This window comes from Phyllobates terribilis, unplaced genomic scaffold (assembly GCF_046119375.1).
Source record: "Phyllobates terribilis strain yellow unplaced genomic scaffold, ASM4611937v1 Scaffold_1__5_contigs__length_1240528914, whole genome shotgun sequence".
Lineage (NCBI taxonomy): Eukaryota > Metazoa > Chordata > Amphibia > Anura > Dendrobatidae > Phyllobates > Phyllobates terribilis.
In genome coordinates, this window is record NW_027362761.1 from 754087597 (window position 1) to 754115503 (window position 27907).

At 40.5% G+C, this 27907-nt stretch overlaps 1 protein-coding gene across 4 annotated transcripts in view; it reads right to left on the reverse strand.

The window, feature by feature from the left end:
- Positions 1-5705: 5705 nt before the first annotated feature.
- SPPL2B (signal peptide peptidase like 2B) overlaps positions 5706-27907 on the reverse strand; it is a 65823-nt gene continuing 43621 nt past the window's right edge. Inside the window, exons 10-15 of one of the 4 annotated variants that reach the window (XM_073636900.1) lie at positions 21621-21695; positions 21461-21523; positions 20991-21090; positions 15449-15526; positions 12302-12462; positions 5706-7063 (exon numbers count right to left, since the gene is read on the reverse strand). In XM_073636900.1, the coding sequence (XP_073493001.1) occupies positions 6749-7063; positions 12302-12462; positions 15449-15526; positions 20991-21090; positions 21461-21523; positions 21621-21695 (792 nt within the window). In that variant the 3' untranslated portion in view covers positions 5706-6748. Of the gene's footprint in view, positions 7067-12233; positions 12463-15448; positions 15527-20990; positions 21091-21460; positions 21524-21620; positions 21696-27907 lie in introns of all 4 variants that reach the window. The other 3 variants (XM_073636899.1, XM_073636902.1, XM_073636901.1) reach the window with 3 other exon arrangements.

Below are 27907 nucleotides of genomic sequence, written 5' to 3' on the forward strand. Positions count from 1 at the left end.
ATCCTAACCCAAGAGTTTATTTTTGACGCTGTTCCTTGTGCGGTATAAGTGATTAGACGACTTTATTCTTCGGGTCGGTGTGATTACAGCAATGCCAGAATCATATGGGGTTTTTATGACTGACAGCTGTCACACACTAAAAGACGCATTTTTTGTAAAATCTAGTTTTTGCATCGCCATATTTTGAGAGCTATAATTTTTCCAGATTTTGGCAGACAGTCATGTGACGGCTCGTTTTTTGCGGGATGACTTGACGTGGTTATTGGTGCCATTTTCAGGCACGTGACATTTTTTGATCGCTTTCTATTCCGATTTTTGGGAGGCAGAATAAACAAAAACCAACAATTCAGGAATTGTTTTTTTTTTTGTTTTTTTTAAATTCTGTTCCGCGTGTGGTAAAATTGATGAGGTATCTTTATTCTTCGGGTCAGTACGTTTACAGCGGCACCACATTTGTATCATTTTTCTATGTTTTGGCGCTTATACACAATAAAAGCTATTTTATAGAAAAAAATATTTTTTAGCATCGCTTTATTCTGAGAGCTATAACTTTTTTATTTTTCGGCTGATGGAGCTGTATGGGGGCTTGTTTTTGCGGGACGAGATGACGTTTTCAGCGGTATCATTTTTATTTATATGCGTCTTTTTGATCGCGTGTTATTCCACTTTTTGTTTGGCGGTATGGTGATAAAGCATTGTTTTTTGCTTCGTTTTTTTTTTTTTTTTTTTTTTTTTTACCGTGTTCACTGAAGGGGTTAACTAGTGGGACAGTTTTATAGGTCAGGTTGTTCTGGACGCGGCGATACCAAATGTGTACTTTTATTGTTTTTTTTTATAATAATATTTATTGATGGGTACATTATATTTTTATTTTTGGTGGATTATTTTTTTTATTTTTTTTTTATATTTTTGCAAATTTTTTTTTTATTTTTTTTTCCACTTTCACACAGTTTATACACTTTATTACTTTGTCCCACTCTGGGACTTTCACTTTTTTTTCTCTGATCGCCTACATGGCACAGGAATGCAGCACCATCCCTATGCCATGCAAGCTGTCAGAAATGCACAGTGTGAAGATTGCTTGGAGATGCACTGCGCATGTCCAAGCAATCTTCCTGCTGTCTGGTGACCCGGATGTTGTCATGACGACATCGGGTCGTCATGGCAACACCCGGGAAGCCTTTGCAGACTGCGCTGGAAGCCGGAAGAGGAGGTGAGTATCGGCGATCACCTCCCCTTGCCCCCGCAATGCCGCGATCGACTTCGATCGCAGCATCGCGGGGGTTAATGTGCTGGGAGCGGTGCAGGACCGCTCCCTGCACATAGTACCGGGTGTCAGCTGTGACAATCAGCTGACACCCGGCGGCGATCGCGCCCGCACAGCCTGTGTGCGCGCGCGATCGCCATGACGTACTAATACGGGTCTGGCTCTTAAGTCCCAGGGCACAGACGCGTATTAGTACGGCAAATGTTGTTAAGGGGTTAAAGGGAATCTGTCAGCACATTTGATCTATCTAAACTATTAATATGGGCATACAGTTTCTATACTGCTTATTAGTGATCCCTGTATGTCTCAGATCAGATGCCTTGTTACTGATAAATCATCTTTTATCACTTCATATAAATGACCTCTTCCAGGCTCTGGGGTGGACGCTGCCTGGAAGATAATTCTGCCCCCAGAGCTGCTTATACATGAAGGGGGAGTTACCAGTGTGAGACAAGTAACTAACACAGAACAGGAGGAATGAACGCTGTCTTCTTACAAACACATTTTTCCAGCTCTCTGAGCTCTGCTGTACTGTAACAATATTACACCCTGTCTGCCTGTGAGATGGAAGCTGAGAGGAACCTGCAGATGTGTCAGGTATAATCACACACAGCTCTGCAGCGAGATCAGGAGAGCAGAGAGCGACCATCACACATCACACTGGTAACCCCCCCCCCCCCTTATATTTCAAAAAGTGATGGATCCTTTGTGAATGAACCGAGACAAAGAGCTGGCTCCCTGCTGTGAACGATGGAAGCCAGCACCTCAGTGAGAGCTACTAAATTCTCTGAATAGCTTTCAATGGATGTAAAATGTGGTGTTCGGCAGACTTAACTCTGCCCACTCATCAAATTAATTGGATAACTTCAAGTAGGCTGGGCTTCGGCCATGGGTGGGTGGGGTTTTGGCAACATTAACATCATCTTAAATATGTGCTCACCTATTGTGAACACATTTAATAGGGAATCATTTAGGATCCAAAAGAGCCACATCACTAAAAAGAACCGGGCTGCCTATCACCAATTTAAAATAATCCCTGGGGACAGAGTTATCTTCCAGGCTTTGGGGAGGATGTTGCATGGAAGAGCTCATTTAAATAAAGTGATAAAAGATGATTTATCAACAACAAGACATCTGAGCTGTACCCTATCTGCGGCTGCTAGAGGCAGATCCTGGCTGTGTGTCACAACCATTAATTTGCCGGATATGTGGCAGGCTGACCCTGTGAGCTTGCTCCATACATCTGCTACCAACTTGTGCCATACATGTACAGCAGATGTCAGTAAGGGGTTAAAGAGTAACCCTAGTTTTTTTTTCTCCAATTAAATAGTACATGTGAAAATATCAAACTCTGATTTATCTTACTAGTGAAATCTGCTTCTTTCTCCACCTGGATTGATCTTTCTTTCTCAATTCATGGTTAAAATTTGGCTTCAGTGAAAGCAGATTTTCCCATAAATGAGATAGGAGATGGCAGTTAGTGCTTATAACGTTCTATGGTCAACTGTAGCTTTCAAGAGAACTTGCAGCCTGTGTCTATGTCTCACTCAAGCTCCTCCGCCTCCCCATAGTATTTTTAAAGCACCAACTGTCATCTCCTATCACAGTAATGTGAAAGTTTATCTTCATAGAAAACATTCATTTTACCCATGAATTGAGAGTGATAGAGAAACTTCCTTCTTTCACCTGCTGGATTGATCTAAGATATATTACAAAGTTGCTTAATTTCATGTGAACTATTGACTTATGAAATAAAAATTAAACAATAGTTGCTCCTTGAAGGTTGTTAGTTTTTGGACAAAGCATTTTAAGGTGGGAAATGCACTTTGTGTACACACTACCACTGGGACAAGTCTCATCTTGCAGTCTGATGGATAAAGGTTAGGTGGATGCTCAGAGAATGTTACCCATGCCCCAGAATGCATATCGCCTATTGTAAAATTTGTTGGTGGACATCATAATATGGGCATGTATTTGAGCTTCAGGGCAGAGACAGACTGCCTTATAACTCGTGCGATGATCGCATCGCACTGCATAGACTGGCCGGCACCTCTCCTGAGCTGAGCATGACAGCGTGATGGATTTCTATGCAGCCGTCAAGCTCCGGTCAGGAGGGCAGAGCCAGTACGAGGTTTACGATGCGATCCTCGCACAAGTTATACGGCAGTCTGTCTCTGCCCTTAGGCTAAGCCTCCTATTTCCAGTGAAGGGTAATCTTAAAGGAGATCGCCCCCACTGCTCCCAATATTTGTAATGGTCTGCAAAGCAGACGTCACATCGTCAGCACTACAGCTATTAAGTGAGCTTGGTTACTAGAGCTGCAGAGCTCACTGACTGTTATTGTCTGCAGCCAAACACCACTGATTGTGAGACAGACCTTCCATCATCAGTGCCTGGGGTAACAAATGCTTTTTCTTCTAAAATTGGTAAAAAGGTTTCCGCTGACCCCCTCAAAAATCTTGTGGAATGCTTTCCCAGGAAATTCTATGTTTGGAAGCCAAAACTATATATACAGCCGACAGGGTTATATTCATTTTAGGAATCCATTCTTAGGATTAAATCAGGTTTTTTACCTAGAAAAAAAATACACAAAAGGTATAAACCAGCCTATATAATACTTGTGAGTGATTAGGTCCTTTTTGCGCCCAGGCAACAATTTTGACTAGTAGTACAACTGTATCTGAAACAGAAGGCATGAAACACGGAAAAAACTCTGTCTGGCACAGAACTCACATGAGCACAGCACTGCCAATCTCTTTATTTAGGATCATTTACACAGATAGGATCTTAGAAATGGGTTCTAGGCCTTACTGCACCCTTCAAAAAACCAGATCAACAAGTTCCAGAATTTGACTGAAAGGGAAAGCCAACCTTTCAATTTCCTTGGCAACAGTTTAAACACATTTGTCTATGGCCATTTTTGTTTTTCCTAGGCCTTTAATTCCACTGTATCCCACTGGGACACAGAGGGTTTTCCAAATATCTGAGCTCAAACTGAAGCTAAAATAAACTAGCTGGATTCACAATTAAAAGGTCAGTTTGAGAAAAACTCACACTCGAAAACGCCTAAAAGGGCCTTTATGCGTGTTTAGATTCTAAAATAAAATAGTTGTTTTAATTGTATTTTTTTATATTATTTTGTCCCCTACCCCTCCATCACACTCTGCTACTGAAAACAGAATAACTAAGTGAAAGAGTCAGTTTCCAGGGGAATGCTATATTACCCATTAACTACTGCCAGTACCCTGCAGTGGGCAGCATGGTGTCTCAGTGGTTAGCATTGCAGCGCTGGGGTCCTTGGTTCAAATCCCACCAAGGACAGCATCTGTAAGGAGTTTGTATGTTCTCCCCGTGCTTGTGGGGGTTTCCTCTGGGTTCTCCAGTTTCCTCCCACATTCCAAAGACATACTGATAGAGAATGTAGATTGTGAGCCCCAATGGGGACAGTGCCCATAATGTCTGTAAAGCGCTATATATATAAGTGAGTAAAATAAATACATAAAATATTCTAATTCAGTGCAGATGATTTGGAAGTCATTTTGCCTGTGTTCTCATCAAAAAAGCAGCAATAATCAATACGTTTAGATTTTTGGACTTGGGGGCTTCAAAATTACTGAACAAGCATAAAAACTTAGGAAAAAGCAGAGATAATGGAATAACATGACCTGGTGTAAAACTGCTTGACATGTTATAATTTTTTTTTTTTTTTTCGAGTTTGAGTTTTTACACCAGTCTTGGCCAGCTTTGCTATCCTCATAAAAAATGGGCAGAGTTTAGGTGGGAGAGGTAAACGTAACCGACAAATTCTTCATAATTTACACAGAAAAATTGTCATAAATTACGACAGAAATATACTCTAGTAAGGCACTGGCATACATGTCTTGCAGCTGAAAGATGCACTAAATTCATTAAGAGGTGCACGATCTGTCAGCAGGTTTTGCTATGTAATCTGAGAGCATCAAGATGCAGGGGCTGAGAGCCTGATTACAGCGATGTGTAACTTACTGGGCTTCTTGTTGTTTCAATAAAATCAGGGCTTCATCAGAGGGAGATTATCACTTCAGGACTAGGTGTCTCGTGCCTCCTAGTCCTCTTTCTCTGTATAGCCCAGTGTACACAGAAAACTGGCAAGCCAATGGTGTGGACAGAGTTATAATGGACTCCGCATTCTGAGCACTGCTAGATTAGAAGCATAGAAAACAGTGATTGTATCAAAATGAAAGCATGCAGATGAGCAAGGAGACATTGCTAGAATCAGGGTCTCAGACTTTACATCATGCTCCTCCCAGATTACATAACAAAAACCCGGTGACAGATTCCCTTTAATGAATATGGCACATCCTACCCCAGCGCACGTTTTATTAAGAATGGCATACAAAATCCCAGTCTTCATGAAATGGGGCCAAATAATACTTGACAAATAAGAAAAAAAGCCACATTATAGTACAAAAGAAAAAAACGTCTTTATTTACAATCTCCTGCACAACTAAAGTAGCTGTGAACAACCTAGTGAATTAAATACAATTCCAATAAATGAAAAAGTTACAACATATGCAGTGTGCATGGACATACATACACAACTACTGTATATAATGAAAATTATTATTAATTTTTTTGTAAATGCATATATTTTTTTTTCTTCTTAAAAAAAAAAATAACAAAAAAGTCAAGTTTTGTAAATCTGATAAGTAACAGTTTCCAATATGTTCTTTTAAGGAGGAAACGTCTCTGGTATTTCATTTGCAGTGTATATCCTGCAATGCAGAAAGATACTGAAGAGAGGTGCAGTTATGACAAAGTCCACGTCCTATAACCTTGCTGCCCGGATGGTCACTCTGTTTGGCTGATGCTGGCACCATGATGAACTTTGTGGAGGTAGCTGGACAAACAGGCTGTACTCCAGGGTCCCTGCTATTTCAGCAAGCATTTATAAAACACATCAGTGCCAAGGACACTGAGCGCTTTCATTATGTCACATTCAGACATTTAATTCCTATTATTTTACCATCATCGCAAAATTACAATCCTTCATTATATGTATGGGGTTTTTCCACTCTACATTTTCACTTCATAATTTTTTTCTTTTTTTAAAAAAAGAAAACCAAAACAGTCATCCGTAATTTATTAAGCGTAATGCTAATAATTAAAAAAAATAAAAAATTGACATGAAATCATTATACTGCACTCTACTTGCTATTATGCTTCAGAAGTTGCCTACATGCCTAAAATTATATATCCGATAATGATATCCAGAAATTGATATTATCTTAAGTAACGTTGTGGAAATGCAACACCTTCCCAAATTAAGTGAATATGATAACATAGATTTGTTACATTCTTTGCAGGTTTCATTGTTTAGCAGAAAGTTTCTAGGTATGACCTGGTCCTGTTTGCGCTTGGAGACACCCGGAAGGTGAGGGGTTTCGATGTGGGCCTGCCTGTGTCTGGGTAAGTGTGTGGAGCTGTGGCCTTTTCTGTGGATCATTCAACATTTTGATTTACAACTTTTGCCGCGTTATCTGACATGGTACTGTCTACGTCTGGAGTCAGATGGTTTGCTGCTGTTCTTTCAGATCCAGAATTCAGTTTATCTTCTTCTTCTGTCTTTACCACAGTCCTGTCTTTAGCCAGGCACAGCTGCTCATCCTCATGGGCTCCGGTGGCATCTTCTTCTCGTGGTTCTTGCGCATGGTCCTCATCTTGGTTTGTGACAGGCTCCTCATTATCAGTGTGCTGGCTCAAACAGGCTTCTGATCCACTGGGAGCAAGAATGGGGTTAGGGTTTGGTAGGTCTCTCTGCTGAGAAAGGATGAAAGGTATAAGTGCTCATGCCATTGATTGCAAAATCTCTGATGGGACATTGATTAGTACATTTTAGTATTTTTGTGCGCAGGATTTCAAGATAATTCAAATTTTTATTTTTTTTTTTTTGCAATGTCAGCCAGATTTGAGTGAATGTAATGGAGTTTATTTTCTAGGTATGCTTCTATTATTTTAGGAAATAAATGTACCGTACATTTTAAAATGAAACATTGTTCCCTCACCAGTTTTGTTTTAGATTTGGCAAAATGTACTGCTATAGTGTAATTAAAACTTCAACCTCTCAATAATGAAAAGTTACAAAAACTAATGATAAACTTTGCATTTAGGTTCTTGCCTTGGTCACAATGTACAGTCAATGAACTTGATCTGCCTCAAAATAAGCATGATTTATTCTTCATTGCTTATGTGGTGTGAACACATTCTGTAGCTCGGAGTCATGTGCGATGCACTTATTGTGTCAATGGCTAAGTAGAAGGGACCCAAAACAAATCTCTTTAGCATGGATAGGCAATGTATCGTCAGGTATATAACATTTTTATAGTTGCACAAAAATGTTCTTGAAAAGATGCCAGGTTCCAATAAAATACTATTCAACCAAATAATGCAATAATGGGGACTGGAAGGGGTTGTCCCATCAGGATACTGAAGCAAATGTGAATATGGCAGACTTTAAAAAAAAAAAAAAAAATTCCCTTATACTGGTCATAACTGGAGAGTTGCAGCAAATAAGGGCTTGGCACAACAATGTACTGTACTGCATGGCTGTACATTCGAATCTGTCACCCTGAAACTATAGTCCAGTCTGCAGACACCATATTATAGAACAGGAGGAGCTGAATAGATTGATACACATGTAGAAAAGATGCAGTATAACCTGGGTTTCATTATTTAATCCTCTGCCCTTTCTGGGCTGTCAGTGGCTGACAGCTGTGTCTGTTTGCACACTTATACAAATAATGCTGTCACTCACTGATAGGACCACCCACTGGACCGAAAATCCCAGAAAAAACAGAGGTCCAGCAGGCGGTCCTATCAGTGAGTGACAGCTCTCAGTATGCACATTTATACAAATAATGCTGTCACTCACTGATGGGAGCACTCACTGGACCGAAAATCCCAGAAAAAACAGAGGTCCAGCAGGCAGTCCTATCAGTGAGTGACAGCTCTCAGTATGCACATTTATACAAATAATGCTGTCACTCACTGATTAGTCCAGCAGGCGGTCCTATTAGTGACTGACAGCTCTCAGTATGCACATTTATACAAATAATGCTGTCACTCACTGATGGGACCACTCACTGGACCGAAAATCCCAGAAAAAACAGAGGTCCAGCAGGCGGTCCCATCAGTGACTGACAGCTCTCAGTATGCACATTTATACAAATAATGCTGTCACTCACTGATAGGACCACTCACTAGACCGAAAATCCCAGAAAAAACAGAGGTCCAGCAGGCGGTCCCATCAGTGAGTGACAGCTCTCAGTATGCACATTTATACAAATAATGCTGTCACTCACTGATGGGACCACTCACTAGACCGAAAATCCCAGAAAAAACAGAGGTCCAGCAGGCGGTCCTATCAGTGAGTGACAGCTCTCAGTATGCACATTTATACAAATAATGCTGTCACTCACTGATGGGACCACTCACTGGACCGAAAATCCCAGAAAAAACAGAGGTCCAGCAGGCGGTCCCATCAGTGACTGACAGCTCTCAGTATGCACATTTATACAAATAATGCTGTCACTCACTGATGGGACCGCCTGCTGGACTGAAAAATCACAGAAAGAGGATTAAATGATTAATACACAGGTTATACTGAATCTTTCTCACAAAACTATATATCAATCTTCTCCGCTGCCCCAGCTCTATAACAAGGTGTCTGCAGATTGGGTGGCATTTTCATACAGAAGCGTATGACAGCTTCCCCTACCAATTACAAAGCATTGCTGGAGGATCCTACTTCCAGATAATTGTCCCACCTTGTTTTAAAAATAAAGAATGATCTGTAATATTTTTTTAATAAATAAAACTGGCAAGTGAAACTTCTGCATAAGGTTATCCTATTTTATCAGGATTATGGGATAGGCCATCTTGCCTGAGCTGCTATTGATAGCAGTTAGTGATGCTTTACAGCAGCCACATGGCACACAGGCGGCATCTGTCTTCTATGGTGCTATGGGAGTGTTTTCTAGGCATTCTCATTGGGCAGGAATGGGAGCTTTGTAGTGGATCTTGTATCATCTTCATATAGATGTTACTAGTCATTGTAATCATGTCTGTGCTTATAAGATGACCACTGTAAAGTGATTTGTACCTTTAATGCTTAGTGGTCAGAATGAAAATTGCAATATTTCAGAACTTAAAAAAATATAGATAGTGACACTGAAAATGTAAAACAAAAATTACCAGAATGTTTTAATAAATGCATTTAACATGAAACCTAGATTAAAAAAAATAGGTAATTTATTCATTGATAGCATAACCCCTGGCAAAAATTATGGAATCACCGGGCTCGGAGGATGTTCATTCAGTTGTTTAATGTTGTTGAAAAAAGGCTGATCACAGACATGGCACAAAACTAAAGTCATTTCAAATGGCAACTTTAGGGCTTTAAGAAACACTAAAAGAAATCAAGATAAAAAATGTGGTATTCAGTAAGGGTAATTTTTTTCAGACCAAGCAGAGGGAACAAATTATGGAATTGCTCAATTCTGAGGAAAAAATTATGGAATCACCCTGTAAATTTTCATTTCCAAAACTAACACTGCATCAAATTAGATCTGCTCGTTAGTCTGCATCTAAAAAGGAGTGATCACACCTTGGAGAGCTGTTGCACCAAGTGGATGACTGGGTGAAAGTCATATTCAGTGATGAATCGCGAATCTGCATTGGGCAAGGTGATGATGCTGGAACTTTTGTTTGGTGCCGTTCCAATGAGATTTATAAAGACGACTGCATGAAGAGAACATGCAAATTTCCACAGTCATTGATGATATGGGGCTGCATGTCAGGTAGAGGCACTGGGGAGATAGCTGTCATTACATCTTCAATAAATGCCCAAGTTTACATTGATATTTTGGACAGTTTTCTTATCCCATCAATTGAAAGGATGTTTGGGGATGATGACATAATTTTTCAAAAGGATAATGCATCCTGCCATAGAGCAAAAACTGACAACATTCCTTGAAAGAAGACACATAAGGTCAATGTCATGGCCTGCAAATAGTCCGGATCTCAATCCAATTGAAAATCTTTGGTGGAAGTTGAAGAAAATGGTCCATGACAAGGCTCCAACCTGCAAAGCTGATCTGGCAACAGCAATCAGAGAAAGTTGGAGCCAGATTGATGAAGATTACTGTTTGTCACTCATTAAGTCCATGCCTCAGAGACTGCAAACTGTTATTAAAGCCAGAGGTGGTGCAACAAAATACTAGTGATGTATTGGAGTGTTCTTTTGTGTGTTTGTTTTTCATGATTCCATAATTTTTTCCTCAGAATTGAGTGATTCCATATTTTTTTCCCTCTGCTTGGTCTGAAAAAAATTACCCTTACTGAGTACCACATTTTTTATCTTGATTTCTTTTAGTGTTTCTTAAAGCCATAAAGTTGCCATTTGAAATGACTTTAGTTTTGTGCCATGTCTGTGATCTGCTTTTTTTTCAACAACACTAAACAACTGAATGAACATCCTCCGAGCCCGGTGATTCCATAATTTTTGCCAGGGGTTGTATATTGCCTTAAAATAAACAAATTCTCACTGCACAGAATAACTAGCTTCACTGAGTGCATGCGGCTACTGAGGTGGTGTTGGGCTTTATAGTAATAGGTCTTTGAGTAAACCTAAATGTTGATATTGGACCAATAATAAGTAAGCCAATATGACTATTCACAAGTGATCATAATGATAATTTATCTAGTTACTTGCCAATAATCAGAATTTACTGGACTTGCTGGAAAAACGTACTTAGTCTTAAAGCGAACAATAATTTAATACAAGTGTGGGTCCACAACCTTATATGTGGGTATTGTCAGAAATTTTATTAGAATTCACAATTTGGAAGCAATGGTTAAAGTTACAATCGCCAGCCTTAGAGAGAGGAGTCTACTAAATTGAGAACTTTAAAAAGGACATGTCACCAAGTCAAAAGATGACAGTTTTTGCTTTTATTTTATTCTTACTGCTCCTAAGTATTACATTTATTTTTTCAAAATGAACACGGCTCCTTTTTATTCAGTGCTAATTTTCATGGTCTTTACAAAGAGGCGTGGGTCATAGGGTTCTCTTGGGGTGTGTCTCCAGGCGGCTTTACATTATTTCCCTGTGAGCCACACCCCCTTGGTGAAGATAATAAAAATCAGTACTAAATAAAAAAGCCCATATCTTTAGAACTTTATAGTGTATTAAAGAAAAAAAAAAAAGGAATTATCAGGGTAGCCCCAGAAGAAAATAAGAACAAAATCAACCCACTTTTGTCCAGGTGACAAGTCGTCTTTAAAGGGATTGTTCAGCCTTAGTCTACAAGTCTCTCTATGTGACTGCAGACTTGTGAATCCTCTCACTATGAGGATTCTTCAGTGTTGATGCCAGGCACGTGACAAGCATGCGATTTTCATACATGCGGTCGGTCACATGCCGACTAGACGCGCTTGGCCTCAATCAATGCAAGTGCATTGAGCGAGGCTGGATACGTCTAGTCAGAATGTGACTAGAAGTATCGCTTACTTGCGGCCACATGATCGCCCGCTCCTGGCACAGATACCGGAGAATCCTCACAGTGTGCAGTGTGCACGATGTGAGGTTTCACAAGTCTGCAGTCACATATAGTGACTGCAGACTTGTAGTCTAAGGCTGGACAATCCCTTCAAGTTGTTGAGGTCTCAGAGCAATCCAATAAGGCTTCTTATTGGATTGGACACCAAATACAGACTGTATATAATGACCGAACGCACTGTAAGGCAAAGCCACCATTACTGCTAATCCTGTGCACATACAATTCTGTCAGGTAACGTGGATTCAACATATCAGAACATCAAAACACTCATGTAAAACAAACATCATATCACCTTTAATAAAAATAGACATGTAACACAGGGGCATGTTATATTTTCCTATTTTGTTAATTCAAATGTTTTACTCAACTTTGATTTGAAGGAACACTAATGTTTTAAATCCTTAATCAGAGATAGTCATATCAAACTGGTATTCACCACAAAGCCGCTGCCAGTCCAGAACAAAGGAAGCTCCTTTCGCCAAAGGGCCACAGCCAGACTTGTGAGGAGGGTACAGGGGACTAGGTAGAGGAGAGCCGGTTGACCTCTCTGCATAAGAGCTAGTGCCACAAAGGTCACAAGGAGACCTATCCCATAGGCTGTGAAGTAAAAAGATAAAAACTATTTAGAGGCGACTTTAAATTTAAGATGAGAAAAAATAATATATTTTTTCTCATACCTTCATTGCTAGTAGCTAACAACTGTATTCGTGATCACAGAGGGAGGGTAATACTTATAGCTATTACTATATATATCCACATTACTGATAAACTGATTAGTGTAAAAATGGCATCACTTTGTTATCTAGAACATACCTGTTATTTCTATGGAGGTACACCAATGAAAATAAATTCCTAGGGACATAACTAGTAGGATACCTCCACATGCAACATATAGTATATTACAAAAGTGAGTACACCCCTCATATTTTTGTAAATATGTTATTATATCTTTACATTGGACAACACTGAAGATATGGCACTCTGATACAATGTAAAGTAGTCAGTGTACAGCTTGTATAACATTGTACATTTGCTGGGCCCTCTAAATAACTCAACACACAGCCATTAATGTCTAAACCACCGACAACAAAAGTGAGTACAACTCAAGTGAAAATGCCCAAATTGTGCCCAAAGTGAAAATAATGGTGACCACACAAAATATTGACAAGCACTGTCTTAACTCTCTTGGGCATGGAGTTCACTAGAGCTAGGTGAAAAGCAAGGCTGTGAAGGCGGTAAGCCAAACCTTCCACTCCGACTCCTCAATTTCCATGACACCAACTCCACGACTCCCTCCAACATGGCTCATGTTTAAGTGATACATTTACTGTAGCGCAGATTCATCTCCGCTAAAAGTCTAGACCCTTAGATCAGGAATAGGACAGACATTTATAGGACATTTCATAACTTTCCCAAATTCACATGAAAAAATATACCCCACAAACTGCACTGAATTACTGCGCCCAATTTATTATATATGTTAGGAGTCGGAGTCAGTCTATTTTATATCAACTCCAACTCCACCAAAATGGGCACTGACTCTGACTCTACAGCCCTGGTGAAAAGTACAAAAACAAGTGTGTATTGCCTACATTCAAGCACGGTGGTGGAACCATGAATGCCAACATGTATTGTGACATTACACACTGAAGCAGAGCATGATCCCCTCCCTCTAGAATCTGGGCCGCAGGACAGTATTACAACATAATAAAGACCCCCAAACACACCATGACCACTGTCTTGCTAAAGAAACTGAGGGTAAAGGTACTGGACTGGTCAAGCATGTCTCCAGACCTAAACCCTACAGAGCATCTGTGGGGCATCCTCAAAAGGAAAGTGGAGCTCTGTGATTTCATCATGGAGGAGGATTCCAGTGGCGACCTGTGAAGCGCTAATGAACTCCATGCCCAAGAGCGTTAAGGCAGTGCTTGAAAATAATCGTGGTCACAAAAAATATTGACAATTTAGGCACAAATTTGGCCTTTGTCACTTAGGGGTGTACTCACTTTTTTTGTCAGTGGTTTAGACATTAATGGCTGTGTGTTGAGTTATTTAGAGGGCACACCAAATTTACAGTTACACAAGCAGTACATTGACTACTTTACATTGTATCAGTGTCATATCTTCAGTGTTGTCCCATAAAAAGATATAATAAAATATTTACAAAAATTTGAGGGGTGTACTCACTTTTGTGATATACTGTATGCCCCATTGTGTATTACAGTACCAGTATTCTGAATGCGATTTAAAAAAAAAAAAAAAACATAAATCCATACACACTACGTGAAAAAAAAGTTGCACTGCAAATTTATTATTCCTTATTTAACACTCCTAGCAAAGCTGTGGCAAATTTGCAGCACTTCCACAATGAATTCCATAACAAAATCTGCATAATTTATCAATTTTCTTTTGAGGAAAATCTGTAGCAATACAGTCCCGTGTGCCATGCTGAATGTCTATTTTTCTTCTGCTTCTGATTTGTAAGCCCACTGCTTATGAGTGGGTATTTGATCAAAATTGTATAACATACCAAAATAAAGAACTACAGGAATTAAGCATGACCAATATGATCTTGCCATGTGTATCTGGATTTCCCTTATAACTATTCAATGTAAGATTTATATTTTCCATAAGCAGCAAGAAGAATGTAAGGGTATGTGCCCATGATGTCTTTTTCAGGCAGATACTCTCCGTAACCCAGCCGAAAAAGTGTTCAATAAACGTTAAAAAAAAAAAAAAAAAAGAACATATGCACTGCAATGTAAAAATGACTTGCTGTGCATAGGTTCAAGCAGCTGAAAGAAGTGACCAGTCCATTCTTCAGACTGTTTCTGCTCAGAAATCACTAACTAGTTGACATATACAAGCAAAAAATAAAATAAAAATAAAAAACTACCAACACTTTTCTGTGGCAAACTTGGTGGGTGCGCCAGTTACTTGCACATTCCCTATTAGGTGAACCCTACACGTCCATTTCCCAGATCAGTAATTTTTCGGATAGAATAAACAAATTAGAAAAAAAATCAAGAGGCACATAATTCTTATAATACTTTACTGCCATCTAGAGGAGACTCAGGAACATACATAAAAAGCTCTACATAAATGCAGCATTATTTAAGCAACTAGATGGTGGCCCGATTCTAACGCATCGGGTATTCTAGAATATGTATGCGGCTGACCGGGCGCGACTATGGCTGTGGGCGGTGTTATCCCCCATCGTGTCACACCCAGCATCCACCGCGCGCTCTGTCAATGAATGCGCGTGCGGTGGATGCCCGGTCATCTCCTGGCTGCATCGCCGCTGACCTCCATGCGGCTACCGTCGGGAGATCAGCGGCTAGGGCAAGTGTGAAGGGAGGACCGAGGAGCGGCGCCGCCTAGGCCGCCAGTCGGGGCACTTCTGCTGCGATCATCTCCCGGCTGCATCAAAGCGGACCTCCATGCGGCAGATGAGCCGCTAACGGCAGCCATCTTGTTCTGAAATCCCGCGTCGCTGATTGGCCGCGGCCGGACCAATCAGCGACGCAGGATTTCCTGGACGGACAGACAGGCGGGATAAGCTGATTATATAGTAGATACATACCAATAGTGCAAGCCAAAAAATAGATCCTCGAAGACTGAATCAGAATGTCAAATCTATGACAATAAGCCACTAGCAGACCTGTATGAACAAAAAAAAAACATATATATTATAGATAAAAATTCTTGTTTTTAGGCCAAACCAATAGCAGCTCAAGGGGTTATCTGGGATTTTGGGGCTAAGAACTTGGTAGTTGCTAATTACCGGCCTGTTCTGCCCAGCAATGATCTCTTCCGGCTCAGGGATGTCACAGACCGCTTCTACCGGTAACGTCTTGTTGACAGAGCCGCTCCTTCTCTTTCACTCTGCTGATGGGGAGTCACAGCCAATGTCATGCTGATTGACAGCAGGTTCCATGCTGCATAACTGCTGGCTGTCAAAGTCAGCATGATGTCAGTAATGACACCTCGCGATAGAGAAAAGAGGAAGAGGAAGAGCTGCTCTGTTGACATGAGTTTAAAGGAAGCAGGAAAATCACCGGCTGAGTTGGGAGAGTGCGTTGCCAGGCAGAATAGGCAGGTAGTTAGCAACTACCTGTCGGCAAATTCTTAGCCTCAAGGGAAAAAAAATTTTCAGCTAACCCCTTTAAGTCAAACAGTATTATTCTCAGTAGGAGCACAGACAGAAATGTATGCTTTAGATTTTGTCCAGGTTTTTGTGTTGCCGATGGATTATCTCATAAAAAAGTGCATGTTTTTATGTGATCTTTATCTAGCTCATGGGCGCAAACATCTGTGAACCCTCTACAATACCACAGATATCCTCTACCCATCTTGAAACCCCTTTAATTCCCCTCTTTAAAGGGGTCAATATTCATTTTACCTCCTCTTCTGCCAAGAGCAATAACAATTTTTCAGTTGTCTGATGAATTTTTTTTTGCAGGACAAATGGTGGTTTTGAAAGAGGACATTCACTTTATTAGAAATGCTAAAATTAAAGGGGGAAAATTATAAATGGGGTAAAATGGTGAAAATAATGCAATTTCACCATGGATTTTTGGGTTTTGTTTCGTGCAGTGCTCATCGTGTGGCACAAGTGACTTGATAGTGAGATTCTAAAGGTCAGTACAATTACAGATATTCCAAACTTATATGGCTTTTTGTTATAGTTTACAGAACTTTATAAAGAAAAAAAAAATCGGTATGTTATAGCAATTTACTAATACGCTTGAGGGCTTGTTTTTGGTGGGGGTGAGATATAGCTTTCGGTTGTGCTATTTTGGGGTACATACAACTTTTTTCACTTTTTATTCTTTGTGGGGTGGGGAGGTTTCGAGTTGAAAACCCACAATTCTTATGCTTTAATACTTTTCTTTAGAACATTTACCATATCAGTTAAATACGTTTTTAATATCACAGAAGATCAACTTTCCTCTTTACTCTCAAAGTCACATCTCACCACCTGTGAACTTGACCCAATCCCGTCTCACCTCATCCCAAGTTTTACCGCAATCTTCATCCCAACCCTAAACCACCTCTTCAACCTGCCACTAACAACTGGTGTCTTCCCCTCATGCTTCAAACATGCCTCGATCACACCCATCCTCAAAAAGCCATCCCTCGACCCATCCTCTCTGTCTAGCTATCGCCCCAGATCACTTCTCCCGTATGACTCAAAACTACTGGAACAACACGTCCATCTTGAGCTGTCCTCCCACCTCTCCTCATGCTCCCTCTTTGACCGGCTCTAATCTGGCTTCCGACCGCACCATTCTACTGAAATTGCCCTGACTAAAGTCACTAACGACATACTGACCACCAAATTCAAGCGACACTACTCTGTCCTTCTCCTTCTGGACCTGTCATCTGCCTTTGACACAGTAGACCATTCCCTCTTACTACAGACTCCCTCATCTCTCGGCATCACCGACTTAGGTATGAGGAGATCCAAGATAGGGCTAACAGGCCGGACATTCAATGTCTCCCACTCACACACCACCTCCTCATCTCGCTCCCCATTGGTCGGTGTCCCCCAGGGCTCAGTTCTAGGACCCCTACTCTTCTCAGTCTACACCTTCTGCCTGGGACAGCTCAGTCTCACGGCTTTCAGTATCACCTCTATGCTGATGACACACAGATCTACCTCACTGGACCTGACATCACCTCCTTACTAACCAGAATCCCACACTGCCTGTCCACTATTTCACCTTTCTTCTCTGCTAGATTCCTAAAACTTAATATGGATAAAACTGAATTCATCATCTTTCCCTCATCTCGCTCAATCCCCCCACCTGAACTATCCATCAAAGTCAATGGCTGTCAACTCTCCCCAGTCCCGTAAGCTCGCTGCCTCGGGGTAACCCTGGACTCTAAGCTCTCCTTCAAACCTCATATCCAAGCCCTTTCCAGGTCCTGCTGTGTGTGACTGTACAGGAACATGTTCTGATCATACCACTGCTCCTGTGTAAAGGAGGTAGTAAAAGAGGATACAGACATTACAGCACGTCTGATTTTTACTTTGATGTAAAATATTGTATAAAAACAGGCAGGGAAATGTTTTATCTCACAAAAACAATCATCTGTGATCGCCTGCTGTAATGTCTGTGTACTCTTTTGCTTCCCCCTGCGCAGGAGCTGTGGTATGATCAGAACATGTTCCTGTACGGTCAGACACAGCCATTACACAGTACACAGCAGGGGCACATTTATAAGATTATCTCAGCACAGGAAAATTCTATTTAAACACATCCAATTGTGGAAGTTATTATTATTCCAAGATCTATTGATTAAAATTAACTTTTGTTTAAGGGAAAACTCCCTTAAACTTTTCACGGGATATTAAATTTATTTTAAATTAATTTAATAGCTTTTTTAACTTCACACACATTTTTAATCTTTTTTGTTCCTTTAAATTTGAACTTGCGATGGTAGGAGCACCAACATGATGGTGTCCACGAGCTGGCGCTCGGCTGTTAGAGAGACATCGACAGACTGCAATAACACAGTGGTAGCGAGGCATTAGTATATACAGTTTGGTCTAGAAATATTTGGACAGTGACACAAGTTTTGGCATTTTAGCTGTTTACCAAAACATTGTTAAGATACAGTTATATAATCAATATGTGTGTTGAAGTGCAGACTCTCAGCTTTAATTGGTGGGTATTCACATCCTAATTGGAGTAAGGGTTCAGGAATTACAGCTCTTTAACCACTTCACGCCTGAGTTATTTTTCGTTTTCTCCTCCCCTTCTTCCAAGGGCCATAATTATTTTATTTTTCCGTTAATATAGCCGTATGAGGGCTTCTTTGTACGGTTGAATAAAACCATTGATTTTACCATATCGTGTACTGGAAAACGGGAAACAAAATCCAAGTGCGGTGAAATTGCAATTCCACAATTATTTTTTGTTTTTTCATTTACAGTGTTCACTACATGGTAAAACTGACTTGGCAATATGGTTCTCCAGGTCAGTAAGAATATGCAGATACCAAACATGTAAAAGTTTAATTTTTATTGAAGTGGTGAAAAAAAATTCAGAAATGTGTATGAACTTTTTTTTTTTTTTTTTGCATTTGTTGCGATTCTGCGAGACCCATAACGCTACCATTCTGCGGGATCTGGGGCTGGGTGATGGCTTATTTTTTGCACCCTGAGCTGACGTTATTATTTGTACTTTTTTGGGGTAGATACAATGTTTTAATCGCTTCTAGTTAAATTTTATTGCAATGTTGCAGCGGCCATAAAAATGTTTCTGGTGTTTCGATTTTTTTTTTACGCTGTTTACCAATCAGATTCATTTATTTTATATTTTGATATCTCTGCATTCAGAAATGTCTGATCTAACAAATTTATACTTTGTTGTTTTATTTTGAATGGGGCAAAAGGGGGGTGATTAAGCATGGTCTAACAAGCTTGCTAGCCTGGTGACCCGGGGTTCGTCATGATGACCTCGGGTCACCATGGCAATAACTGAGCCCTCTCGATGACATCGCAGGGGCGCCGATTCGAGGGCTGCCTTCTAAATGCTGAAATCGATATTGATCAAAGCATTTAGGGGGTTAAACTGCCGGAAGCGGTGAGAGCTGCGTGCCAGCTATAATGTTAGCTGAACACCCAGCGTCGATCGCCTTTTCATACCCCGTACGTCAGAAGTCGAAAAGTCATTTCCTTCCATGACGTACGGGGTACGACTAAGGTGGGGAAGGCACATAACAGCTGATTAAATCAGCTATCAAGTGCAGGGAAATATGCAGTGCAGTGTCAAAGCCGCATCAAAGTCAGGAACATGACATATGATGTAAATATACGTTATATGTCGTGAAGGGGTTAATACGTACATAACACGGTATAGAACTATGTTAGTGAATGGGAGGCAGACCTGGTGGGCACACGTGATAGAGCTTCCTGGAATAATGAATGTAATGTTATTTCGCCCTGTTCTAGAAATTCGAACACAATGGAGTCTGCCTACAAAGATCTCATGCGCATATAGCAGATAGATCCCTGGATACCCCGCTAATTGCTTCTGGGGATGTGCTTCCAAAGGTCATATATTATACGTGTGGTGGAATGGTCCCCAGGTTTCTAGTTTTCAGTTCCCCTCTAACTAGAGATCCTGGGAAGCCTTGTTACACCACATATCATTCACACTCCGCACCCTCAGAATAAACTCCTCACTTTCTTCTTTGTAGCAGCAAAACAGTTAATAGTTTATGCTTGGAAAAAGGCACATGCCATACCTGGAATTTCTATCCACAATAGATAATTTTATGACCAATGAGGAACTCCGGCTGACACATGAACACCCGCATATACCAAGCGGCAGTTTTTCTTTTGGATAATCATATACAAGAATACATCATACCCTCAATTCCTAATCCTTACCTTTCAGTTGTCTATGTGCCTCATACTGAACTCCCCCCCACACACACACACTTTAGTACGTTTGGTCTAGTTTTCTTTGTAAGTTCATATGGCATGTTAACATATTGAAGGCATACATTTGACTTTATTCTTGGTTCTTTTGTTAAAACATAAAAATAGAAAAATTACCTAAAAAAGGAGTTAAAGGGAATCGGTCAGCAGGTTTTTGCTATGCAATCTGAGGACAGCATGAGGTAGGGGTTAAAAACAGAATTCAGTGATGTGTCACTTATCAAGCTATGTGCTGTTATTTACTTACAGTGAAGGTTTTATCACCAGGACATTATCACTACAGCACCTACAGCAGGGCATGAGACCTATCTGACCACGCCCCCTTCTGTGATTAGCAGCTCACTGTCAATAGACAATGTACATACAGAGCCTGGGGTGGGCGGGGTCAGCTTTCTCAGCTCTGCCTCATGCTGCATCTAAGAACTCCGATTGTATCACAACTGCAGCACTCAGTAAATTAAGTGATACATCGTTGAATTCGGGGTCTCTTTTCCTACATCATACTGCTCTCAGATGTGGTAGCAAAAACCTGGTTACACAATCCCTTTAACAATTCTGTTAAAAATGTATACCAACTACCAAAAAAATAAGTAGCAAAACTATGAGGCAGTGTTATTAAACAGAATGTGAGGAATAGAATTACTTAAAACTATTAACCAATTCTCAATACCTGGCACTAATATGTCTCCGAAACCTAGAAGAGAGAATGGCCGGTCACAGAGAGCCAATGGTGAAGAGTTTAATCTTGGCACTTTCAGAACCATTGGAAGCTGGTATGAAAAAAGAAAAAATTATCAAATGAAAAAGCACCTAATCATATACTTTGTTATAAAGGAGATTGGGGCTGCACACTTTCTATGGTCCATAGTTTTCTAAACTTTTACCATCGATTCTTAATAATAAAATCACTCAAACAATTTTGCATGAAAAACACAGAACTTTGCCTTAACGGATTATACCTAACATTTCAAGGCATTACTTATCCATTCATTGTCTAAGGGACAGCCTAAGAAAGCCGAGCACTGTACACCATTTTCAGTTGTATAGGCAAGGGATGGAGTGGAGGCGATTGCAGCCACCACTCCAAAATGACAGGGCATATTTCTCAGCACTCAAATGTTAAGAATCAAATGACACTACCTTTTCCTGAGTAGATGAATCTGATGGACCTGCAGCAACTTCAACCATGATACTCTCACCACTCTGCAGACAGAAAAATGGTTTCAAAATGCTGAATAGCAAGCAGATTTTTTGACTAGGAGTCAATATCTGTGAAACTCTAGTGCAAGTCATAACTTACCTTAGTAAAAAATGGCGTGATGAACACGAAGAAGACGTCATATACAAAGAGAACAAACAAGAGCAAAGTGCAGCTCTGAAAGAAAATGTAGACGATTAGAAGAGTTTCTCACATGAGAAAGATTAAAGACAGGTGCAGGACCTGCGTAGTCAGTCCATCGAACTGTCACATTACTAGTTATGAGGAAAACTGCAAAAGGAGTGATTTAAAAAGTACCAGATCAGTGCAAACCAATCCAATAAAACTAGCAGAATAGCAATCAGTCTTTCATTGATTATACATGTGTCTCTTAGCTCCTGAGAAATGAAGCACTTGCTTTTTCCACAATGCAACTCAAGCTCATATGTTAGCAGAATTTTCAGGTTCATGCGTAAGTGCAAACGGAAGTAAGTGTGTGACTTGTGATTCAGTGAAGAGGTATTTGGGAATCCTGCAGCAAATACCTGTGTGAATTGCTGCGAGTTGCTGAATTGTGAACTACTGAGTGCTTTTCTACCTGTTTAATTTTATTGGGCTTTTTAAAACCTATTTTCTCTCTACAGCTTTATAGTTTCTTATTTTACTACCTGTGTGTTTAAGGGTTAACTACATTGCACTTAAATCCTGAGGTGTAGCTATACTCACAAGGGGTAATTAATGTTGAGCAGTCATAATTAAGGGTTTATAAGGGGCAGCTGGTTGGGGCTTCCAGTCCTTTGGTAGTGCATTGAGCTGTAGGTTGGATTGCTGCTAAAGGGAAAAACAAACAAACAAACAAACAAAATAAAAAAAACTCTTTAAATCTTCTTCCTTAGCGAGTGTGACCGGAGTGTATGTGCGAACGGAAGTGTGTGACTTGTGATTCAGTGACTTTGGATTCAGGGAGTTTGGAAGGGAGGAATTTGGACTGAATTTCTGTCTGTATTTTATTAATTCTTTACATTTCTTTTTACTTAATATTTTTGTCTAGTGCAATCCTCATTAGGAAATGAGCTCCATTATTGACAATGCTATCCAGTGTACATCTTGCCACATGTATGCAATCCTTGAACATCCAGTCGTGGGTGCATACTGCTGTGCGAGATGTGAGCACGTTGTGCATTTGGAAGCCCAGGTACTGGATCTAAATGAGCAGCTGGCAAAACTGAGATCCATAGACAGACAATATGGAAAGGAGTCAGCTGCTCACTGGGGTAGATGTGGGGGAGGATGGTAGTATGGAGCTGCAGGACAGTGAGGTAGCTAGCTGGGTGACATTTAGAAGGGGTAAGGGGGGTAGAGGGAAGAGTGCCAGGGAGATTAGTCCTGATCTGGCACACCCCAATAAGTTTGCAAAGTTGGCAGATGAGGGGGGTGTCAATATAGGGGTAGTGCTGCAGCAAGGCATGTCCTCTGAAAGCCGGGAGGAGTGTCAGCTCCAGTAAGGGGGGAAATAGGAGAGCAGGGCAGGCCAGGCAGGTGCTGATAGTGGGGGACTCAATTATTAGGGGAACAGATAGGGCAATCTGTCACAAAGACAGGGATCGTCGAACAGTTTGCTGCCTACCTGGCGCTCGAGTCCGGCACATCGCTGATCGGGTTGACGGATTACTGGGAGGGGCTATTGAGGACCCAGCGGCCATGGTCCACATTGGCACAAATGACAAAGTTAGAGGTAGGTGGAAGGTCCTTAATTAGGGAATTATGCTGTAAGCTTAAAGCAAGGACCTCCAAGGTGGTATTCTCTGAAATACTGCCTGTACCACGTGCCAAGCCAGAGAGGCAACGGGAGATTAGGGAGATCAATAAGTGGCTCAGGAATTGGTGTAGGAAGGAGGGGTTTGGGTTCCAGGAGAACTGGGCTGACTTCTCAGTTGGCTTCAGGTTCTACAATAGGGACAGGCTGCACCTCAATGGGGAGGGTAGAGCTGTGCTGGGGGAGAAAATGGCTAGAAGGTTGGAGAGTGTTTAAACTAGGGATTGTGGGGAAGGGTATTCATATTATAGGTGGGAAAGATAGTGCAGATAGTGACCTGGGCACAAAAAGAAATTGGGGGTGGGGTTAGAACTACAATATAGTAAGAAGGAATAGAGGTACAGAGAGATACATAAAATGCATGTACACTAAGGCCAGAAACATCACCAACAAAATGGAGGAATTAGAATGAATTTTGTTGGAAAATAATTATGACATGATGGGGATATCGGAGTCTGAGACATGGCTGGACGAGAGCCATGACTGGGCAGTTAATTTACAGGGCTATAGTCTGTTCAGAAATGACCGTACAAACAAGCGAGGGGGTGTGTGTGTGTTTATATGTAAAATCATCCTTAAAACCCATCTTGTGTGACAATATATGTGAATCTAATGAAAATGTAGAGTCCCTGTGGGTAGAGATAAGGGGAGGGGGAAAAAATAATAAATTACTGATAGGGGTTTGTTATAAGTCTCCAAAAATAAATGAAGCAGCGGAGAATATCCTCATAAAGCAAATAGATGAAGCAGCGACTCAAGGAGAAGTCATTATTATGGGGGACTTTAACTAGCCTGAAATACATTTGGGAACAGAAACCTGTAGTTCCAGCAAAAGTAATAGGTTTTTGACTACTATGAGATACAATTACCTTTCACAACTGGTTCAGGACCCAACAAGAAGGGGGGCACTGCTAGACCTAATATTAACCAACAGGCCAGACCGCATATCAAATATACGAGTTGGGGGTCACTTAGGTAATAGTGATCACAAAATAATAAGTTTTCATGTATCCTTTAATAAGATGTGTAGTAGAGGGGTTACAAGGACACTACACTTCAGGAAGGCAAATTTCCAACGGTTGAGAGATGATCTTAGTGCAATAAACTGGGACGATATCCTGAGACATAAAACTACACAAAGCAAATGGGAGACATTTATTAGCATCCTGAATAGGACCTGTGCACAATATATACCCTATGGGAATAAACATGCTAGACATAGGAGGAAACCACTATGGCTAAATAGAGCTGTAAGGGGCGCAATAAGTGACAAAAAGAAAGCATCTAGAGAACTAAAGCAAGTAGGTAGTGATGAGGCATTAAATAAATACAGAAAATTAAATAAATTCTGGAAAAACCAAAATGAAGGCAGCAAACATTGAGACAGACACTCACTCACTGCCAGAAAAATATTCTTTAACTACATAAATAGTAAGAAACTAAAAAATGATAGCGTGGGCCGCCTTAAAAATAGTCTGGGTGAAATGGTGGATGAGGATGAGGATAAAGCCAATATGCTAAATGATTTTTTTTCAACAGTATTTACACAAGAAAATCGCATGACAGAAAACATGATCAGTGATAACAAAAATTCTCCATTAAATGTCACTTGCTTAACCCAGCAGGAAGTACAGCAGCGTCTAAAAATCACTAAAGTTGACAAATCCCGGGCCCGGATGGGATACACCCGCGAGTACTGCAGGAGTTAAGTAACATCATAGATAGACCATTATTTTTAATCTTTAAAGATTCCATAATAACAGGGTCTGTACCACAGGACTGGCGTATAGCAAATATGGTGCCAATACTCAAAAAGGGGACAAAAACTGAACTTGGAAATTATAGGCCGGTAAGCTTAACCTCTACTGTGGGTAAAATCCTGGAGGGTTTCCTAAGAGATGCTATACTAGAGTATCTGAAGAAGAATAACCTCATGACCCAATATGAACATGGGTTTACGAGAGACTGTTCCTGTCAAACTAATCTGATCAGCTTTTATGAGGAGGCAAGTTCTGGACTGGACCAAGGAAAAGCAGTGGATGTTGTGTATATGGACTTTTCAAAAGCTTTTGATACGGTTCCACACAAAAGGTTGATACGTAAAATGAGAACAATGGGGATAGGGGAAAATATATGTATGTGCGTTAAGAACTGGCTCAGTGATAGGAAACAAAGGGTGGTTATTAATGGAATACACTCAGACTGTGTCTCAGTTAACAGTGGGGTACCACAGGGGTCAGTATTGGGCCCGCTTCTTTTTAACATATTTATTAATGACCTTGTAGGGGGCATACAGAGTAATATTTCAATATTTGCAGATGACACTAAACTCTACAGGGTAATCAATACAGAGGAGGACAATTTTATATTACAGGAGGATCTATGTAAACTAGAAGCTTGGGCTGATAAATGGCAAATGAGCTTTAATGGGGATAAATGAAAGGTAATGCACTTGGGCAGAGGAAATAAAATGTATAATTATATGCTTAATTGTAAAACACTGGGCAAAACTGTAACTGAAAAAGACCTGGGTGTATTGGTGGATGACAAGCTCACGTTTAGGTGGATGCATTAAAAGAGGCATAGATGCTCATGAGGAGAACATAATTTTACCTCTATACAAGTCGCTAGTGCGACCACACTTAGAATACTGTGTACAGTTCTGGTCTCCGGTGTATAAGAAAGACATAGCTGAACTAGAGACGGTCCAGAGAAGAGCGACCAAGGTTATTAGAGGACTGGGGGGGTCTGCAATACCAAGACAGGTTATTACACTTGGAGTTATTTAGTTTGGAAAAATGAAGGCTTAGGGGTGATCTTATTACTATGTACAAGTATATGAGGGGACAGTACAAAGACCTTTCTACTGATCTTTTTACTCTGAGGCCAGAGACAGGAACAAGGGGGCATCTTCTACGTCTGGAGGAAAGAAGGTTTAATCATAATCACAGACGCGGATTCTTTACTGTAAGAGCAGTGAGACTATGGAACTCTCTGCCGCATGATGTTGTAATGAGTGATTCACTGTTAAAATTTAAGAAGGGCATGGATGCCTTTCTTGAAAAGTATAATATTACAGGTTATATATACTAGATTCCTTGATAGGGCGTTGATCCAGGGAACTAGTCTGATTGTCGTATGGAGTCGGGAAGGAATTTTTTTCCCCAATGTGGAGCTTAGTGTTTGCCACATGGGTTTTTTTTTGCCTTCCTCTGGATCAACATGTTAGGCTATGGGTTGAACTAGATGGACTTAGTCTTCCTTCAACCTTAAAAACTATGTTACTATGGCTACCTGAGCCAGGCACATACAGGTGCATCTCACTAAATAAGAATATCAAAAAGTTAATTTATTTCAGCTCTTCAATACAAAAAGTGAAACTCATATATTATATAGTCATTACAAACAGAGTGATCTATTTCAAGTGTATATTTCTGTTAATGTTGATGATTATGGCTTACAGCCAATGAAAACACAAAAGTCATTATCTCAGTAAATTAGAATATTTTATAACAACAGCTTGAAAAATGTTTATAAAATCTGAAATGTTGGCCTACTGAAATGTATGTTCAGTAAATGCACTCAATACTTGGTCGGGGATCCTTTTGCATCAATTACTGCATCAATGCGGCGTGGCACGGAGGCGATCAGCCTGTGGCACTGCTGAGGTGTTATGGAAGCCCAGGTTGCTTTGATATCAGCCTTCAGCTCGTCTGCATTGTTGGGTCTGGTGTCTCTCATCTTCCTCTTGACAATACTCCATAGATTCTCTATGGGGTTAAGGTCAGGTGAGTTTGCTGGCCAATCAAGCCCAGTGATACTGTTGTTAGTAAACCAGGTATTGGTACTTTTGGCAGTGTGGACAGGTGCCAAGTCCTGCTGGAGAATGAAATTTCCATCTTCAAATAGCTTGACGGCAGAGGGAAGCATGAAGTGCTCTAAAATTGCCTGGTAGACGGCTGCGATGACTTTGGTCTTGATAATACACAGTGGACCTACACCCGCAGATGACATGGCTCCCCAAACCATCACCGATTGTGGAAACTTCACACTAGACCTCAAGCAGCTTGGATTGTGGCCTCTCTACTCTTCCTCCAAACTCTGGGACCTTGATTTCCAAATTAAATACAAAATTTACTTTACATTTACCTAGTGACAGATGTCCAGAAGACAGTCATTGACAAGTCAGCAGTCTTCCCCATGATTGTGGAGCCTACTGAAACAGACTAAGGGACCTTTTTAAAAGCTTAGGAAGCCTTTGCAGGTGTTTTTTGTTAATTATTCTAATTTACTGAGATAATGGCTTCTGTGTTTTCATTGGCTGTAAGCCATAATCATCAACATTAACAGAAATAAACACTTGAAATAGATCACTCACTCTGTTTGTAATGACTCTATATAATATATGAGTTTCCCTTTTTGTATTGAAGAACTGAAATAAATTAAATTTTTGATGATATTCTAATTTAGTGAGATGTACCTGTATGTAGCCATCACATAGCCAGTGTTTATCACTCATCTCCACTGTTGCTGCCGTAAAACAGTCATCATGATTGGTGGCATGCATGACACG